The sequence below is a fragment of the Ostrea edulis genome, chromosome 4, assembly GCF_947568905.1.
Source record: "Ostrea edulis chromosome 4, xbOstEdul1.1, whole genome shotgun sequence".
Classification (NCBI taxonomy): Eukaryota; Metazoa; Mollusca; class Bivalvia; order Ostreida; family Ostreidae; genus Ostrea; species Ostrea edulis.
This window is the reverse complement of record NC_079167.1, coordinates 86,184,372-86,205,544: the sequence shown is the minus strand read 5'-3', so window position 1 is coordinate 86,205,544 and position 21,173 is coordinate 86,184,372. Positions and strand designations below refer to the sequence as shown.

At 34.9% G+C, this 21,173-nt stretch overlaps 1 protein-coding gene across 4 annotated transcripts in view; it reads left to right on the top strand.

Moving 5' to 3' along the window:
- Positions 1–4,958: 4,958 nt before the first annotated feature.
- LOC125668571 (syntaxin-7-like) overlaps positions 4,959–21,173 on the top strand; it is a 24,598-nt gene continuing 8,383 nt past the window's right edge. Inside the window, exons 1-10 of one of the 4 annotated variants that reach the window (XM_048902853.2) lie at positions 4,959–5,276; positions 5,941–6,023; positions 6,726–6,797; positions 7,059–7,128; positions 9,089–9,182; positions 11,216–11,359; positions 12,186–12,238; positions 12,386–12,476; positions 12,811–12,883; positions 19,842–19,924. In XM_048902853.2, the coding sequence (XP_048758810.1) occupies positions 5,951–6,023; positions 6,726–6,797; positions 7,059–7,128; positions 9,089–9,182; positions 11,216–11,359; positions 12,186–12,238; positions 12,386–12,476; positions 12,811–12,883; positions 19,842–19,924 (753 nt within the window). In that variant the 5' untranslated portion in view covers positions 4,959–5,276; positions 5,941–5,950. Of the gene's footprint in view, positions 5,277–5,940; positions 6,024–6,725; positions 6,798–7,058; positions 7,129–9,088; positions 9,183–11,215; positions 11,360–12,185; positions 12,239–12,385; positions 12,477–12,810; positions 12,884–19,301; positions 19,385–19,841; positions 19,925–21,173 lie in introns of all 4 variants that reach the window. The other 3 variants (XM_048902852.2, XM_048902851.2, XM_048902854.2) reach the window with 3 other exon arrangements.

Below are 21,173 nucleotides of genomic sequence, written 5' to 3'. Positions count from 1 at the left end.
TCAAATGGAGAATAACCAATACAGTCTACAATTGAAAACATGAACCAATGAAGAGATACACGTATATTTTTTCCAATCTTGCTTTTCTTTATTTTCTAGAGTTCCTAACATATTGATGAGGGTCCTATTAAATCGTTCTGTCATGCCATTACACATCGGATGGTATGGTGTTGTTCTTGAGTTTTCCATCTTTGTTATCTGGCATAATTCCTTAATTAAATTGCTCTCAAACTGTGGACCTTGGTCACTGTGTAATCTTGCCAGAATACCATAATGTACGATGAAAATATTGTAAAATGCTTCTGTTGTTGTTTTCGCAGTCTGATTCTTGTCGGAATTGCCTGAGCATATCTTGTGTAATGATCTGTAAGAACCTAAAATGTTGGCGATTCCTCCTTTGGAAGGCTCTAATGTTAGATAGTCTAAACAAACTAATTCTAGGGGATAAGACGATGTGATATTCACCATTGGTGCCTTCTGACATGAGGATTTTCTTCTCAAACATCTTTCACAGTTCTTAATCCAATTTTCTACATCTGAGTTCATGTCTGTCCAAAAGAATCTGTCTCTTAATAAAGAAAATGTTCTATCCTTCCCTGGGTGGCCTATATTATTGTGTAGTCCGGTTAAAGCAGGAAGTATAAGTTGCTTTGGCAATACAAGTTGACTGTTGTCTTGACTCTTGATTTCTCTGTATAATACCCCCCTTTTTAATTTCAAATTGTTGAAGTTCTTACACATGTAAGACTTTTGGAATTTTGTGTTTCATCGGAAGAGTTCTTGCCTTTACTGCATTTATCCAAAATCTAATAAGTGGATCATTTCGTTGAATTTTCCGAAGTTTTCTCAACTCTAGCTGAGCCAATGGTTGTCCTGGAAACTCTGTTGCTTCAATTATATCAAAAGGTTCCACTGTTTTTATCATGTTAACAATGTGTTGGATTTGCACAGAGTTGTATACTGTTTTGACTGTCTCAGAATTGATGTTCTTATTGGAATTAGGATACCGAGATAAAGCATCAGCATCTGTGTTCATTTTCCTGGTTTATGAATAATATCAAAATCAAAAGCTGATAATGCAGAAACCCATCTTTGACCTGTGGCATCTAATTTTGCTGATGACAAAACGTATGTTAAAGAATTGTTATCTGTCTTGACGGTGAATTTATGTCCATAGAGATAATCATAAAATTTAGAAGTTATTTACAAAATTTCCACACTGCTTCAAAATGGTTTAGAAATATTGAACAAATGATAATATAATCATAAGTTGAAGGGGAAAAAAACACAAACGCCCTTCGCTTATATACAGAGTAGAATTCCAGACCTCTGTCTGTCATACGAGAGATCTTCACATACTACCTGCTGAAGGATTGCGGTGAAAATTCTATATACGTTAAAACAATTGTACCCACAGAATGAGATCATGTGACGTTGATCTCCTACATTGATTTTTATGTTGATTTTGAGGAAACTGACAACGGAAAGTCATTAGGAAATGGTTCCAGAATTGTTTTTTAAGAAAAGTACTATCAGACCTATTGAAGTCGCTAAATGACCGGAAATTCCGAATTTCAGAAATTTCTTTTCTTTTTAACTTGTGATATATATATGCTAAATTACAATGACAATGATTTATTTGCACAAGCACAATAACAATTACTGGCAAAGACACATATTATAGATTATATCACAGAAACAATCATATTCAAAATACAATCAGTGATTTGAATGCATGTATATGGCATCAGACAAAATCATATTATGTTATATTACACTGCATATAAGGTGTACATGAGATAAAGGGACCATAATAGGTACATGTATATAGGAATAGTATATGGAGTCATAATACTTATATATAGGAATAGTATATGGAGTCATAATACATATATATAGGAATAGTATATGGAGTCATAATACATATATATAGCAATAGTATATGGAGTCATAATACATATATATAAGAATAGTATATGGAGTCATAATACATATATATAGGAATAGTATATGGAGTCATAATACATATATATAGGAATAGTCATAGGACTTTCTCATGATAAATTATGTAGACATATTGGAATCAGTTGCTTTAAGGAAATTCCTTTTATTAGACACATCTTCAATAAATTTAGACAGGCATTTCAATACACTATAGGACTTGGAATTCAATAATAACTGTGACCTAATATTGTCATCATTGATCAGCGTATAATCGAAGTTATGTAACATTAAAAATTTATTGTATAGGGATTCTTTCTTACATGTAGGAAAGATAACTCTTTCAATTATTGGGCATGCTGGAGTTTTTTTTCGGTTGGTACATTTCAGAAGGGCACATATTGTGGTGGTTATTTCAATATATTTACATTTCCAATAACAATTTCGGGTATAATCATGTGATTCACGATTTTCCCTCAAATTTTCTATTACACTTTTAATGACCAAAATCTACTGTCTAATGTGTTAAAAAGACTTCACATAAAAATTAAGGTCATATTCACTGCATGAAAACTATGACAGAGAATATATGAAAACTTATGATCAGTATATACATGTAGGTCTATATGTACTTTTTCATCAAATATGTTTGTGTTTCTTTTTTCTTTCTTTCTTTCTTTCTTTCGTGTGTGTGTGTGTGTGTGTGTGTGTGTGTGCTTTGATCAATAGATATACTGTATCATAATTATCTAGATCTATTATAATTATCAAAATCTGTTACCAAGAAAATAATACCCCCCTCTCTCTATCTCTCTCTCTCTCCTGAAAAAGATGTTTACATCAATACATATGCTTACAGAAAAGAATAAGATAAATATGAAATGTAGACAGTATATACCTTATGTTATTGAGTTCGTATTTCAAAAGGAATATGTTGTGTGAAAATATCCATGTAACCTATTTCCCATATGTATGTAACCGTGATATATATGTGAAGTGAAAAATTCGTAAATAAAAAAAAAATAAATAAAAAAATCAACAGTACACATTTGAGAGCTTCTAAGTTTGCCGATTATTATATATGCTTATATCATGTTCATTTGTATGGTATCACTTCCAAAGTGCATGAATATATATTGTTGAGGGTTATCAAAATATAGAGATGGTGAAGATATTATCTAATTAGATTTAATTTACTACCAATACCCGATTTCTAGATCGAGTTGTGTACAGTACATCCCCATGGATTTTACTGTGAAATAACGCACACCGAATTTTATTGTTAAGCTAAGTAGATGCAGATTTTGCAAATGTTGAGGTTTAAATTAAAACTTCTAAATAACAGTAAATAGACTTTCAGGTTACAATATGTACTTTCAGGAACTTAAATTCAGAAGTGTTCATCAATGCATGTTTGTATTAGAATGCTGAATTCATTTCTAATGTGTGAAAATTTGCATGATTTCAAACTGCACTGCATTAAATTCATATTATAAGATATGCTGATTCCAAAATTTTTGAAATCAAGTACTATATGTGACAAATATTCGCATACAGTTTAGTGTTCGAATGTTACAAACATGCGAAGTAATTTAAAAATTCATCTGCATAATCGAACACAGATAGGGATGTAGATTACATCCTTACAGGTCAACTGTCTTTCTATTGGTATTAGAAATGCTCATTCAATCTCAAATTATAAAACATAAATAAAGCGGCAAGCTAAATGACCACTTATGGTGGTACATGTACATGTAGGTACTAGATTTTGTCATAACTGTGTACTATCAAAACAACTACAACCTCGTAATGTTCACGTGGATATTATAAGTAGAAGATCCATAACGTTATTTTTTCTTCTGTCCGAAATTCGCAAAGGCTAGGAAGGATTTCTTCGGTCATTTTTTAAGACTTGATAAAAGTCAAACCGTTTACACCATATGTTTTATGAGACGATGATTCGCATGGTCAGGGCCGTAAATTACATGGAGGCGGAGGAGGCAGCTGCCTCCTCCAACTTTTGAGCCAAAAAAAATTAAAATTTAAAGTTCATTAGAATTTATGTTGTTTCCAATAACTAAGAACATGATACCTCCCTTAAAAAGCATTCCAAATCTTTCTTTTAGAATGAGTTAGTCAAGTAACATCTTAGAAGGCCCTAGAATCAAGGATTTTGCACGAAACGTGTTCAGTGTGCACAAAATGTGCTCAGCGTCTGGGGGCCTGGGCGGCCCCCAGACCCCCGCCTAATTTCCTGCCTCCTCCAAATTGAAGGTTAATTTACGGCCCTGATGGTGTTGCAGAAAATGAAAAATTATTTTGTATTTTTCAAAGATATATTCGAAAACCTGGCAGATTCAGCTAAGCCTTAAATTGAAATGCTCTTAATTATTACACATAATTATATAATGTCCTAAAATGTACTGTGACTCATAATGTGTGTACACATGTCATAATCTACATGTACACTGTATGTAGAGAGGACAACATAAGTTTTCAGCACATGTACCTATGATCACGTGCACATTGTATATCCTTGACACTATAAGATATGATAAAATCAAAACATCCATTGGCATAATGGCATTCATGCATAATTATACAGGTATGCAAATTACATATTGATCGCTAAATCAATCAATTGAGCATATTCGAATTTTGTTCCAATTGGCATATTTCATGTAATTATTTGCATGTGCGTACGTATTTCACACGCAGACATATTTGTCTAATTCTACCACCTGACTATATTATTAGTGTTTGAAATCTTAATTTACAATGTGCACTACGTATTCATAGTTTTGAAATTATGAAAATAAAAAATCTACATTCTTAGTAATGCACATGCAACGTAAAATCTGCGTAAATACATGACTGTATATAAATGTCCCAGTTGAAGGTAATTATGTTCAATTCACACCCCCACACCCCTATATGCACTTATTTTTAATAATGTATATTATAAGCCATGACTCGAACCCAACCACGACGTTCCATTGAACGAACTACCTAGTAATCATCTCATGATCAATGACGTCACAAAATTGTATTATTGTCAATGATGGAGTGTCAGAAGTAGGTGTGTGTATGTTCAAATGTATGTATCCCTATAACGAGGAAGATAATCACAACCCAAAATAATGGACGACTCTTTGCATTAGTAATTCAGTCAAAAAATATATGCTATTTGCTTTTTGTATTTTGCGTTGATTACCTTGAAAGGAAGATCGCGAACCAACTTCATCAAGTCGCTAATCAATTTATAAGGCAGAAGAACGGGAAGTGAGGATTTCCGGTGTAAAGACTCCCTTGCAAGTGTGCAGTTATAGATTGGGGTAAGAACTCGCGCTTGAATGTTGGGTTAAATATGGACTTTCTTCTACCTGTCTCATCCTCGCCACTGGCACGGTGGATGTGGATACAGATTAGAGAGATACATGTACATGCATTTGAAATTTTGTGTTAAATTTCAAGATCATAGGCCTGTATGACATCCTCGTGTTATTTTATGTGCTAAATGAATGTCTGTACTAGATCATACAAATTATGTCAATTAAATTAGGACTCTTTAATAAGGAAATGGGAGTTTTTTTCTGTCCGTCTTATTGCTTGGTAATAACATGCGTATTAATGTACTTGGGTTCCCTATAGCTGCAGTTTTGTAGCTCTCTGGTCTTGAATATTGGGATATTAGACCAAAGACATCCCAGTATCTATGACTGAGGGGCTACAACTCCGCAATTAGGGACTCTACTGGTTAGGTTGTGCTTAAAGATTCCACATTACCCAAGGTCCATAAGATAATTTCATACCAAAGTAAAATTGTTTCCTATGTCAATAGTAATACAAGCTCAGTTTTGATGCAACCATTTCTTAAATTCAGCAAAGTGTTGGTCAGGAATCGTAACATAAAGATATTATGAGGCTTGCATATTAGATTTTACTTGTTTAATCTCAAGTAACAGTTCCTCTGAATAATGATTTGTTTATGAATTTCAGATTCTGAATCATGGCTACGTACGGGAGAGGTGAATTTGGGGGATTCTCTTCCTATCAAACAAACGATTCTCCGAAAGTCACAGGTAAGAGAATGCTGTAAATTCCTAGATATGCATAAGGAATTTATTATTGGGTATTTTAGCGAGAAACACCACACATTTATTTTTAGTTTGCTGAAAGGCATATAGAAACAGATCAAACCAGACCACTTACAAATTCATGGTCTCGCGATTTGACGTCTATAAGTCATTTCTTGATATTGAGTACTAGATGCAAATTGGACAACACTATTTCGTAAAATATGGAAAATTTTTAAGCTAAATTATGCATTTCACTTCCTGGCTATTAGGCCAAGTAAAATTAATAAGTAGATTATCATTCAAACTTCACCAAAAAAATGGGGCGGGTGGGAGGATTTTATTTTTTATTTTTCGCCATGGTATTCTTGACCTTGAAAATGCCTTCTCTCATTGAGAAAAGGCTTTATAAATCATAATTACATGTGTATTTGGGTTTCTAAAAGGCAAAGTGAAACATAGTACGTTTACGATACCGGACTGGACATAAAAATATCCGGAAATCGTAATTTTGAAAAATAAAAAAAAATCGGGGCGGGGCAATTTTCGAGGGGCGGGCGGGAATGATAATCTACTAATTAATTTTACTTGGCCTTATGAGAAATCATTTTTTTGATGGTCTCTCTTGCTATTAGAAAAGTAAAATAAAGAATACTGTAATTTTGTTAGTAAACATGACAATATCATAAAATTGTGATTTGTTTGTAGGAGGGGGAGGAAGTGAATTATCTCGACTGACCAGCTCCATTAGCAGCAACATACAGAAGATCACTCAGAATGGTAGGTGTGTCAGCATGTGTGTGTAAAATCACTCAGAATGGTAGGTGTGTCATGTGTGTGTAAAAAACTTTTAACAGGATTGTAACAAGTGCAAAATGAACATTTATTGTTGCAGCAGTAAGAGCTGAATAAATAATCAGTGTATAAATGTAGTCATTTCGATATGACCGTTGATTGATTGTGTGATGTTTTACGCTAATTTGGCAATATTTCAGCCATATTTTTTCGAGATATGACTTGATAAAGTGTAAATAATTACAGTGTCACAGATACAAAGCAATGTGTCGAAGATCGGAACCCCTCAAGACTCCACTGAAATCCGTGAAAGAGTGTAAGTTTTTATCAAGAAGGGAGGCCTTCCTCAAATAGTCAAATTTAATTTCATTACATTAAGGAGATTTTTATGCCCCCGAGATCGAAGATCGGGGTGCATATTGTTTTTGTCCTGTCTGTCATTTTGTAATTCTGTCTGAAACTTTAACCTTGCTAATAACTTTTGAACAGTAAGTGATATAGCTTTGATATTTCACATGAGTATTCCTTATGACAAGACCTTTCCATGGGTACCAACATTTTTGACCCTGTGACCTTGGCCTTGGAGATTGACCTACTTTATGAAAACATTAACCTTGCTAATAACTTGTGAACAGTAAGTGATAGGGATTTGATATTTCACTTGAGTATTCCTTGTGACAAGACCTTTCCGTGAATACCAACATTTTTGACCCTGTGACCTTGACCTTGGAGTTTGACCTACTTTTTGAAAACTTTAACCTTGCTAATAACTTTTAAACAGTGATAGAGCTTTGATATGACAAGATCTTTCCGTTGGTACTAAATCTTTTGACCTTGACATTGGACCTACTTTTAATAAAATTGACAATGGTCATAACTTCTAAATGGTAAATATTAGAGCTTTCATATTGTACATGGGCATTTCTTGTGACAAGATCTTTCTACTGGTACCAAGATATTTGTCCTTGTGACCTTGGCCATCTTCGGAATTGGCCATTATAGGAGGCATTTGTGTTTCACAAACACATCTTGTTTTTTTTTTTGGTATCATATTTTTCTCTACTGAGATTTGTGTCAATATTGGATCTTCTAAAACATATTGTTACATAGGTAACATAAGTTTTTCAGGAAATAATTTATATCTAATTGATGTATAGATTTTATTATTATTATTATTAATTATAAAATACTAGTAAGGGGCCATACTGATTTTCATTTGATGCTAAATGCAGCATAAACATTGGTATCTTAATTGGCAATTGTTTTCTTTACTTTGAAGTCAGAGAAACCCTGACTACATCTTTGATATCTTACTTAATCTAATTATCCTGTGTCCTGGATGATGCATGAGGCAGTTCCACAAATGTTGTTTCTTGAATTGAACATATTATGTTATTATATATAATACAAATGGATTGAATACAAGTTCTTACAATTTAAAAAAAGAAATCCTCTCCATCAAGTGTCACCTCCTGTACCTGTCCCTAGCAACAACCTGTGTCTCCCTCCAAGTTTTCCAACCTAGTTCTTCCTGTTGTCTTTCAACTGTTCGTCTCCAGGTGTTCTTGGGTCTACTTTGTTTCCTCTTTCCTTCAGGGTCCCATGATATAATGATTAGTTAAAGATTCAGGGGTTTTGGTTCTTTCTGTTTTGCCAACCAGGTTTTTTTTTTTCTAAGATGTATCGCAAAGTGAGTTCAGCCCAAAGTGAGTTTTTTTTCTTAAATGAGTTCTCTCCAATTTATCTTTAAAGGTCTCTTTTTTGGATTTCTTGATATCACAGTGAGGCAATAAAATTGTATGTCAGAACAGGTACACAAGGTTATATAATGATAACCTGAGGTATTGACTGATAACCTGAGGTTTTGACTGACTATCACTCTGGTTTGCTGGGTTGGTTTTTACTTTATTTGATTTATTCTGCACAATATAAATGTAAACAGAATAACACAATTATCAATTTTCATTCATTAAAAATGTTTTGCTCTATCAAACTACATTAAATTACAATCTGTAGAATAAGACATATAATATGAAAAATGTTTGACTTTCAGATTATTTGATAGAACAGTTATTAACTTCTGATTCTTGTATTCTCATGACTGTACAGGTCTTGTCAGGTATTATTGGTTGACTCTGACCTTGGCCTTCGATGACGGCCAGTCTATTCATCCTTGGTCAATCAATACTGGACCAAGTCTATATTGTCTTAACTACAGACCTCATCAAAAGACGATAATTGTATAATATTTCATGGTAGACATTGATATTTTGCAGACATCAGATTACGCACAACACCAATCAGGTGGCCAAGGATACAAACAAGGAGATGAAAGAGCTGGCTCATCTGACCGTCCCTGTATCAGAACAGGTGAGAGTTAACAGACAGACAGACATCTGACTGTCCCTGTATCAGAACAGGTGAGAGTTAACAGACAGACAGACATCTGACTGTCCCTGTATCAGAACAGGTGAGAATTCACAGACATCTGACCGTCCCTGTATCAGAACAGGTGAGAGTTAACAGACAGACAGACATCTGACTGTCCCTGTATCAGAACAGGTGAGAGTTAACAGACAGACAGACAGACATCTGACTGTCCCTGTATCAGAACAGGTGAGACTTCACAGACAGACAGACAGACATCTGACCGTCCCTGTATCAGAACAGGTGAGAATTCACAGACAGACAGACATCTGACTGTCCCTGTATCAGAACAGGTGAGAGATCACAGACAGACAGACAGACATCTGACCGTCCCTGTATCAGAACAGGTGAGAGATCACAGACAGACAGACAGACAGACATCTGACCGTCCCTGTATCAGAACAGGTGAGAGTTAACAGACAGACAGACAGACATCTGACAGATCATATAACAAACAATCAGAGATCTCAAAGAGACACACAAACACACATGGAAGATGTCCAACATTCTTTTATTAAATAAACATTATATGGTACACATAGAATATCACACTCTAATGTTGATCTCGGACCTGGGATTGGCCCTGAGAGTTGATCTCGGCCCGAGCCCGTAGGGCAAGGGCCGAGATCACTCGAGGGGCAATCCCAGGTCCGAGATCAACATTAGAGTGTGATATTGTTTATATCATATACCTAAAACACAACAAGTTGATAAACATTTTTTTTTAAATTGGGTGGGTGGGGGGGGGGGGGGGGGGGGGTCATTGACCCAAAAATAAATACATGGTATACTGTACAACGATATTTGACTATTTCATTCCTTCAGAGAGTTTACTTTAATGGTTACGTTTCCAGTACTATTGACATTGTGAAACATGTTTAAGTCTGGGTTTTGTAGCTTTATTCCATTGCTGATTTTTATTTATTTTTTCGGATTTACCAAACTCGCCCGTTTTCAATATTTCATATAATTTGTAAGAGTTGTAGAACTTTGTTTACGTGGCGTCATCGTATGAACGGGAATGTTTACAGATCTGATGCTGTTATTTCTTTGCTTAAGGAATGTTACCTTATACTGAAGTAAGTTTTTTTTTACCGTTTCCCATCTGTTTAGCATCTATAAGTCGTTGAAATACGTCAGAAGATAATGGTTCTACTTTTCTCGTTTTATTGCCAAGTCCTCGGGATTTTAGATTTCAGAAATCGTTTTAAAACAGTTTTCTACATCAAAATTGCTGTAAATTAACATTTTATCTCCATTAGGACCGGGGATTTCTGAAAATGCTTCAGTATCACCCTCCATAATCCTCCTACTGTTTTCTGTCACCTAGAACGTTGATTGTTTTGAAATGAAGTTAAACGTGTTATTGTTCTAAATAAACAATTGTTACTTGGGTTACCCCCCTTTGCTTAGATACTCGCTTCAATTTAGCGCTGTCTTCAAAAATGTTTTTATTTAATTTTTCTGCTTAAATTAAATTTTGTCGTGGAAGAAAGTATTATATATGAAAAAAATTGTGTCTAACATCATTTTTTCATGTAGTTATGTTAGATTTCAAAAGATTAAAGAAGAAATAGCCATTTGAAATTTGAGGGCGAGACAGCCCCTTGACAACGGGCCGAGACATAGATATCTCGGCCCTTAGGGCGAGACAGCCCTACCTACTTGCAGCTGTCTCACCCTAGCCAAGATAGGTGTATCAGGGCTGATACACTACTAGGTATATGATATATTAAATGATGTTTTTGTGAAATGCTTACAATAATATTGCATTGTGATGGTGAGGCTGACTTGCTTTGACAAATCTCTACAATGATATTGTAGCTGTTTTCGTGATGGGTAAGCAGATTTGATTTTGAGAAATGTTTACAATAATATTGCAACTATCTACATGATTGTTAAACAGAGTTGTTTTGATAAATCTTTACTATAATATTGCGACATTTTTTTGTGATGGTTAGGCTGTTGTTTTGTAGAGTAAATGGAGGATGCAGAGAGATCGATTGACAGACGAGTTCAGCACGGCGCTGAAAAACTTCCAAACTATTCAAAGGACGGCGGCTGAGAAGGAGCGAGCGAGCGTGAATCGAGCGCGAGCTCAGTCAGGAAGCTTTGCTAAGGTGCTGTACACAAATTATAGTTACTCAAGACTCGGGCATAGAAAGAGTGTAGTTCAGATAATGTGTAACTGATCAACTCATGGGCGTACAGAATGGATAACTATACTGTCTTTTGCTGAATATGAAATGCATTTGTGTGTGACTGATCATCTCATGGGCTCAGTGAAAGGATGCTAGATACAGTCGATGATGCAGCACAATTATTTTTATATATTTAATTCAACAAAAGATTACATACACATCCAATGTTCTGTACCTTTTTTTTTTTTTTTTCCCCCAGACGTAAACGTACAAATTGAGGTGATTTACTAGACCTTATAAGGCCTCCTTTAAAAAATTGTTTGTTTGCCCTCTCCCGACCGACTGGCCAAAAATCACTCGACTCAAAACTTTTTTTAACCTTGGGGAAAGAATTATTATTTTTTTTATTCATTTTGAAATTTTCTCATATAAATTATAGCTATTTTAACTTTATATGAATAAAAAAGAGTTTCCCCCTACCTACCTACCTGACTTTTTTATCCTGACTCAGGAGAGGGCAAGCAAACATTTTTTTAAAGATGGCCTAAGTGTGCATATTTGAAGATAATGATGAATTCTAAAGACTTGTCTATCAATAAAACATTCATATGAATTTTACCATCTCATGGGTTTAATTCTCACCAAGATACAAGAGCATCCTGATGCAGACATGTTGAATTTAGTTCATGACACTTGATGCCTTCTCTTTTTCCTTGATAGATGATGTATTTAGAATCATTCCTTGATGCTTGTGTGCTACTAGGTTTTTGTTTTGTATTATAAATGTTTATTTTTTATATTTCAGTCTCCATTTGAGGATGAAGACCATGGCAGAGATGATCTGGCAATGGCCCCAGGGTAGGTTTACTGGAGAACTCTCTTCAGAAGGAATAACACACTGTACAAAATTGTAATGGATGAAATCTGTAGAATATGTGTTATGGTTTTTGATCTGACAGCAACATTTGTTTTCTCTTTTATAACTGATTTTGCTTGATTACATAGGTTCTCTCAAACACGACAGATTTTGCAGATGGAGGAAGATGTTGATCTGGACATGATACGTGAGAGGGAGGCAGCCATTAAACAGCTGGAGGTAAGGCAGAAATAGACAGCCTAACCCTTTAGATAATGATGTACAATCATTAAGATATTAGTAGTGTATATCATATGAAATATACAGCCCTTAGATAATGATGTACTCTCATTAAGATATTAGTAGTGTTTATCCTCAGAAATATTCAGCCTTTAAATAATGATATATCATTCACATTCAATACAGTTTCTGCAGTATGTCCTAGCCTAACTGACAGACCTCATTTTGCCTAGAATTTGATGTTATTCTTGTTAGCTATTAATGATACACCTGTTTTACAGTGATATTTTGATACTCAATGGATAACATGTCTTATTGATCTATTCTATTATAGAATGACATCACAGATGTGAACCAGATTTTTAAAGATTTGGGAATGCTGGTACACGAACAGGGAGAGATGCTAGGTACGTACTGACTGGGACTATCGCAGAATATGTCCACCATAGCCGCATGTTTTATTAACATTCAGCAGTCAACTCTTATGTAGGCTTGTGATTTATTTTAACATCAGCATTGAATGAAACTTCAGGTTAAAGATTGTGAAATGAAATGAAATATCTATGGGGAAAGAGGAAGCATTCGAAACAGAACTTAGCAGATCAGTGGAGGGTCTTTGTTTCAGGAAATGTCATCTCTGATGTATTCAATCTAGTTGATGTGCAACATTTCAAAAAGAACCATTTATAGGCAAGGCTTGTTCAGAATTATTGAGACAATCTTGTTTTGATTTGAGAAAAGAGATTTAATGATCAGAGCATACACTTGTAACACTAAGGGCTATTCCAGAAATATATACATGGGGGGGGGGGGGGGGGGGGGGGGGGGGGGGGGGGGGTCCGGGAGGCACCTTTTGTATATACCAAGCACCCATAAAAAAAATAAAAAATTACCCCATGACCCATCAAATTGATAAACTCATTTTACAATGACCCATCTAATTAAAAAAAAACAAAACTAACCAGACCCACCACAAAAATATAATTAATCAAAGTACTGAAAGTACTGAAAAGCGCTAAGCTGACTTCATGAATTCTGTATGTAATGTTAATGAGCAGGAACAACATTAAAAAAAAGGTGCATGCATTATTCTTTATTTTCGCATAACTAAGTAGTACATTTTCTGTAAGAAAATAACAAATATGGATTGGAAGCAATGCCCTGAAACTTTTAAACACGTTGAAATATAAATTTTATATGATGTTGTTATAACAATGGTCACTATGATAATTTTGATCCCACACTAAACTAAAACCCTGTCCTTGGATCATGAAATTTACAATTTTGGTAAATGACACCTGTTCTTATTAAATATCTATAATCATAATTTAGTATCAATAGCATTACAACCGCTGCGGTGGTCCAGAGGTAAAGTGTTCGCTCTGTATGCGGGCGGTCGGGGTTCAAATCTCGGCTGCGACAGACCTAGTTCGTTAAACAGGTAGTGACAGTTCCATCACCAAACTCTCGGCATCAGGTGTGAATGTCACGGGTCCTTGGAGATGGCCTTTAAAACGGATGTCCCGTGTCACAGTAGGTGTGGCACGCTAAAGAACCCTCACTGCTCAATGACCGTAAGCGCCGAGCATAGGCCTAAATTTGAAGCCCTTCACCGGTCTTGGTGACGTCTCCATATGAATTAAAAATTATTGAAAAGAACGTTAAACAAGATACAATCAATCAATAGTATTTAAGGCTATGTTATTCAAATATTTGACAAATGAACACTTTATACCCTGTTTAGCTCCCACCCATCTTCCCAAGGCAAGGGTTTCTGATCCGCTCTGCTCCGGTCCCTGGATCATTAAATGCTCTACATGACTATGCATTTTTTTCTCTTACAGATATGATGTTATAGAGAACATTTTTGGTAGAAAATGTGAAAACAGTTGTAATGGTAGTTTTCGGTATAAAGTGTTCAATTGTTATTACGCAACTAACTTACTGTTGTGTTCCAGTTAAATAGTGTATGAAATATTTTTAGAATACAACTAAAATGAAAGAAATCAATAGTTTGATACATATATTTAAGTCACTTATAATAGAAAGGAACAAACAAACTGGACAAAAAAGAAAATTACACATAACCACATACACTAACAAATGCCACATGTCAAAACATACCATTTAAATACACACATAAACATGCATCTGTATGACTTGTACTACAGAATCCAGTGCATAATTATCTGTAAATAGCAATCAAACCATGAAAGTGGAATTATTTTTTGTAATCAATAATGAAGTTATTTTCAATTCAAAATCAGGTTGGAGAGAATCTGAATCCAAATAAGTCCGATAAATACATGTATAACTGAAAACAAAATTTAGGAAGATATTTAGAAAAGATGTTCATCATACATGTGCAATATTACTTTGAAACTGAATACTGCGTCATCAACAAGAGTAGAGCTCATTTTTAACATGAAAGTTAGTCCAAGAGGATATACTAATTCAAATATGATGATGAATTAGACTAACATATAAGCATGGATTTACATTTAGCAATTGTAGTGATTGTTTGTTATATGTAAATCTAAAAAAACAAAAAAAAAACAAAAAAAAAACAAAAAAAAAACCAAGAGTTTGTACACAGGTACATTAAACCCTGTACTCATCAACTTGTGTGTATTACACTTCTTGTGTAAAAGCTCATATTCATATTGCAAAGGAGACTCATCCGTTTGTCTGAATGAGACATAATACACATTACTATTGTTTTAATTTTATAAAACAGTTCTTTATATGAAAATGCTAATAACCTTAGCAAAAAACCATAAGATTCGAAGCTTGTGTAGGAGTTCTAATATGAAAAAAAAAAAAAAAAAAAAAACGTAACAGAAGTGACTCGCAATAAATATGCAAGATTTACAACATGTAAATGTAGCTAAATGAGAATCCCAAACTTGGCACTGAAAAGTTACAAAAGTAATTTTCAAATGGTAATGTTCAAACCGCTGTTAGAAATAATGAAGAGGCATCTCACCAAAAAACTAAATGCATCTTTTTTATATGAAAAGATCGTTCAGCGAAAACAAAATGTGGGGACAGGGAACAACGACAGTACATTCATGCCCCTCCCCCTTCTTCATCATTTGTACGTTCGGAAATACATGTAGCATATGCATGTCATTGTCAATTGTTTGTTTGAAGTACAAAGAAATTGAAAACATGATTACTTTTCGTTGTATGTAGGCTGTGGACCGCAAAGCATTTCACATTCATGCTTGACACAATGATAATGTTTATATAACACTTGTTCTAAACATATGTATTTCACTATACAGCCCTCGTAAAATTCCACGCGGTGTTTTGAATACTTGAAACCGGGGTATTGTCTTCCATAATATAATATAATATAATATGATATAATGTTGTACCTTTCATCTTTTCCTTGCCCCAAGACTATTATTTTTAGTCTCATTTTTGAAACTAAATCACAAAATCAAATTTGATTGTGTTGACGATGATTCTGAAGAATATCTTGGTCGTTTAGAAATAATAAAGTAAGCTTAAGTTGCATCGTTGCATCCTCAAAATTTCTGCATGACCGACTTACATATATGATCGGGGAAGGTGTAAGCAGTTACGCAATATCATCCTTCTGAGACACCGATCTCTGTCCTTCGCTGTCAAAGCATAATCGTGCACAAATTCTTTCTCGTTCACAATGGACGGGGATCAATTAATTTTTTACTGTGTTGCACACATTTTTGCTGCGTCGGACAAAAATTTTACTGAGTCGGAACAGCAGCCAAAACACAAGTGGAAAACCCTCCTGACTCGTGTATAGCTTAATGACGTGGCTTCTAATTATAGATTGCACCATGCAAATTGATTTTCCTGGCCTCTAAGCGCCATGCGAAGGTAACAATGTAAAGGCACCCTAGCTAAAACGGTTTCATATACATATTCTTATTCAATTTTAGATTTTGAATCACTTTAATTATTACAGACGCAGATTCAAATGGGAATTTTAACTGAAGAATGACCTGCATCTGTGTCTCACTTTCCCCAAGAATGAGGACAAAAATATCACCCTTTTTATACATATTTTATTCACTGTTTAACGAACTGTATTTCCGGGGAAAAAATGCAACTGCAGATATTAATGTTATCCCCGTGCTAGATCGGTTGCAAAATTACGACTACTTTAAACACGACTTGTTGACTACAGCGATGCATAAATTCGCCTATAGGTGGCGATAAACCGGAAACATGATGACGAAAGCAAAATCCAACTGACGACAATAAGCGCTTAAGCTACGCTTAGCGCTTAAAAATGAAAACGGTACAAATCTCGCGAGGTTTTCGGGACAAACATTCTAGTCAATGACGCGGTAATGCCTGTGCGACATTGTATCACAGTAGTTCTGAAGAAACGATGTCACATCAACAATCAAAGGCATCTATGGAAGGAATGTTGGAAAGATTGTGAATCCAAACAATGCTATTATCATGAAATGGGTATGGATATGTTTTTCCACGAATCGTTCGTCTTCTAATGGAGCCCGCGCCCGGAGGCCTCTATATCACCATCACACTGACTGATAAATATAACGCATCGGTACCCTCGTATAAATCAACTAAGGTTTGCCTATTTTTATTAGAAAACGGAATACCTATTGGTTTCAAAATATTCCCAAAATCGATGCACTGAAAACTGTAATAATCTACAGAACAGAGTTCGCCGCCATCACGTCCAAAGGGACCCTACTAAACGCGCCTCTAATTTGAAGAGTGCCGTAATGGAAAGTAACTGTTATGCGCTGCAAAGAGCAACAACTCGAATAGTTCTATGTTACTTCCGATTTCGAAAGCAGCATTTCGAAAGCACATTTTCAATTTTCCCTCCGATGTTTTGTAACCAACACGACAAGAGCGACAATAAAAATATTCTGAAAACTCAACACCCACGTGGCACAAAATAAAACAATAGAAACTACCCACTACCCATAATAAATATTTTTTAACAGTCCAACCACGGACCAAATAAAATATGAAAAAATACGACCACCCACACAAAAAAAATATCATTTGCTGCCCGATCCCCCATTTGATCATTTCTGGAACAGCCCTAAGTAAAGACATCCTTTTAAGTTTATATTTGTATCTCCAAAAGTTTGAGCTCACAATTTGTCGTTCTTGCGTTTTGAACAGCCAGGCTGCAGAATTAAGTACTCGCTTAAAATGAAATCTTTAAAAGTATTTAATGAATGGAATTTGGTTTTGAAGTATTTCCAAGAAATTTTTAAGACAATTTCTACCCAATTGTGACAGAATTAGTGCACAATTTTAGCATTAACTTGCAATGAAAATTACTATTTTCCCCCATTTCTTATTTGCCATGATATTTATTAACAGAGTTTTGATTTGAATCTTTGATTTTTACGTCGTGTTCTGATGTCTTCTACTTACGATATACAGACACCTGATCCCACTTCTGGTGTGTCAAGGAGTCTGTGTTTGCCCAACTACCTATTTTGTATTCCTTATAGGAATGAGATTGATCACTGTTCGTTATCTTCACCTTTCATACATGTATAAAACAACAATTATTCTGCAACCAACCAAAATATCAACATCTTTTTTATGAGACATTTGCCTCCATTGTTGTGCTAATTTCTCACTAGCAATGTCGATGTTTAAAGTGAAAAACATGAAATGTCTCAATGATAACTGAACAAGCCTCTAAGTGCTGCGTCTTTGATTGAAGAATAATGGCTTGTACCTTCAAGTGTGTACTTATATAGATAGAAAGAATCTTATACAGACTACAGACAAAAAGTGAAGGTTTATATTATTACTAATGGAGTGTTATTGACAGAGCATCTTTGACAGGTTGCTATTGATTCTCTGTTATTGAGTCAATGAGTGTTTTAACAGATATTTACTGCTTCTTATTTACTATTATTGACTTGTGACATTGACAGATTGTTTGTGACATTGACTGATTGTTCTGACATAGTGTTATTGACTGGATGTTATTTACTATTATTGACTTGTGACATTGACAGATTGTTTGTGACATTGACTGATTGTTCTGACATAGTGTTATTGACTGGATGTTATTTACTATTATTGACTTGTGACATTGACAGATTGTTTGTGACATTGACTGATTGTTCGGACATAGTGTTATTGACTGGATGTTATTTACTATTATTGACTTGTGACATTGACTGAGTGTTCGTGACATTGACTGATTGTTCGGACATAGTGTTATTGACTGGATGTTATTTACTATTATTGACTTGTGACATTGACTGAGTGTTCTTGACATTGACAGATTGTTCGGACATAGTGTTATTGACTGGATGTTATTTACTATTATTGATTTGTGACATTGACTGAATGTTCTTGACCTAGTAATGTTGACTGGATGTTATTTTAATACTGTGACTGTCTAATGGTCCATAGGCATGGTGTTATTGACTGTTTTAGTATTATTGACTGTTATTGACATAGTGTTATTGACTGTTATCGAGGTAGTGTTATTGACTGTTATCGAGGTAGTGTTATTGACTGTTATCAAGGTAGTGTTATTGACTGTTATCAAGGTAGTGTTATTGACTTATTGACATAGTGTCATTGACTCTGTTATTGAGGTAGTGTTATTGACTGTTATCGAGGTAGTGTTATTGACATAGTATTATTGACTGTTTTAGTGTTATTGACTAAGTGTTATTGACTGTTATTGTGGTGGTGTTATTGACATAGTGTTATTGACTGTTATCGAGGTAGTGTTATTGACTGTTTTAGTGTTATTGACTGAGTGTTATTGACTGTTATTGTGGTGGTGTTATTGACACAGTGTTATTACAGACAGTATAGAGGCAAATGTGGAATCAGCGGCCATTCAGGTGGAGGACGGAAGTAAACAACTATCTCAAGCCCAGAATTACCAGGTATATACGCTGTCAGGACAGCACAGGGAGGGGTGGGGAGGGGGACCCCTATACAGGCAAACTAGAGCAGGATCACCTGAGGTATTCACTTGGCCAATCCTAAACTAGGTCATATGTGTATCACAACAATCCTAAACTAGGTCATATGTGTATCACAACAATCCAAAACTAGGTCATATGTGTATCACAAGGCATTTTGGTCAGAGGCTTGTTTCACAGAAAAAATAATTTTTACCAAATCCAAGCCCATTGTTTTATTGCTTGTAGTACATACAATGTACAATTGCATTTAGAATGAAATGGAAAATATTGAATGACATGAAAATTTTACGTTTCTGCTGTGATTTTGAAAAACGTGTAGCTTATTATAATGATTTGTGAAACAGACCTCTGTCTTTAAGTTTGGTTAGATTGTGTGTTAGCGAGAAGTTGTTACAGTGTGTCCGAACTGTTTCAGATTCTATAGAGACCACGGTGGAGAGTGCTCAAGGTCACGTGGAGAGCGGTCAGAAACAGCTGTTACTGGCCAGCTCTTACCAGGTACCTCTCGTCAACATCTGCATGATGTGTGCCTGCTGACTTTATAGAATACATGTTACGTGTGTTTCTTTAACAGAATCTTTTGTACCTAATTCTGTGTTTTATTTACTTGTAGCACAGTTGTATTTTGATTATTTTAATATATTCACTTTTTTCTTCTGTTTTTCTTAAGGAAAAAGACCCTCTCTTTAAGATACTCTTATCTGGTACCGTTGTACAATTTACTGTACAAAAAAAAGTAAATTTCAAAGCCATTTAAAGTTTTGTTTTTCTTCAAAATTTATGGCCAACTTGATTATGGACTTTTTAATCTGGAGTTTTCCCGAGGAATTTTCTAAAATTGAAATCTCGTAAGAGAAAGTCGTCTTCAGGTCTTGACTTTGTAACATGGCTAATGTAAAACAGAAGGTCCTGGAGGCATGAAAATGCAAAAGAGTCATCACTCAAGGTCAAGGTCTTAGACAGAGAAGCATTTGTTTATTCTAAATACAGAAATAACAACCACCTTTCATGAAATTGCAAATTAGCATTTTAATGATTTTGTTTTGTCCATTGATCCATTTCAATGCGCCCATTATAGAATGTGCCTAATTACATATATTAAATTTTCAACTTCAGAGGAGCGATAATTAGGATAGTTTTTGTTGTGATTTTTGTTTGTGGACACAGGACAAACATAGCCCCCCCCCCCCCCCCCCCCCTTACCCCTCATGATTTTGCAATTTGATGTGGATTGGACTACATACATGTATTTCACCACCAAATCTTTTTTTGGAACTCTGAGATTTTTGTATTATTGATTATAAAAACATACTATATTTATCCATATTTCTCTCACAATTTACGCATGTGATATACAGATATCCTATGAAAAAAAGGTATGAAAGATATTTCTGTCTTTCATATCATGTGATGTAGTCACTCAATACACAACACAGATGGATATTTAATTCGTTCACTCAAGATTTCAGCCTTTAGATGTAGAAGGTAATGAAAATAAGAACACATTGATAAAAACAGTTAGTCACCTTGAATTACTGATAGAATTTCTTTTTAGTAAGAGAGAGAATATTTGTGTGATTCATTCAATAACCCCCTCCCCCAAGATTTATCTAATTTTATGGTATTTCACAAGCTCTACTAGTTCTATCTCCGCACTCCCTCTTCCTATGTTCACATGTGTCTCAGATGTATACGTGACTCGAGCCCTTGTAGGTTTGGAAAACGAAAGTAATTCCATGTCTATGTC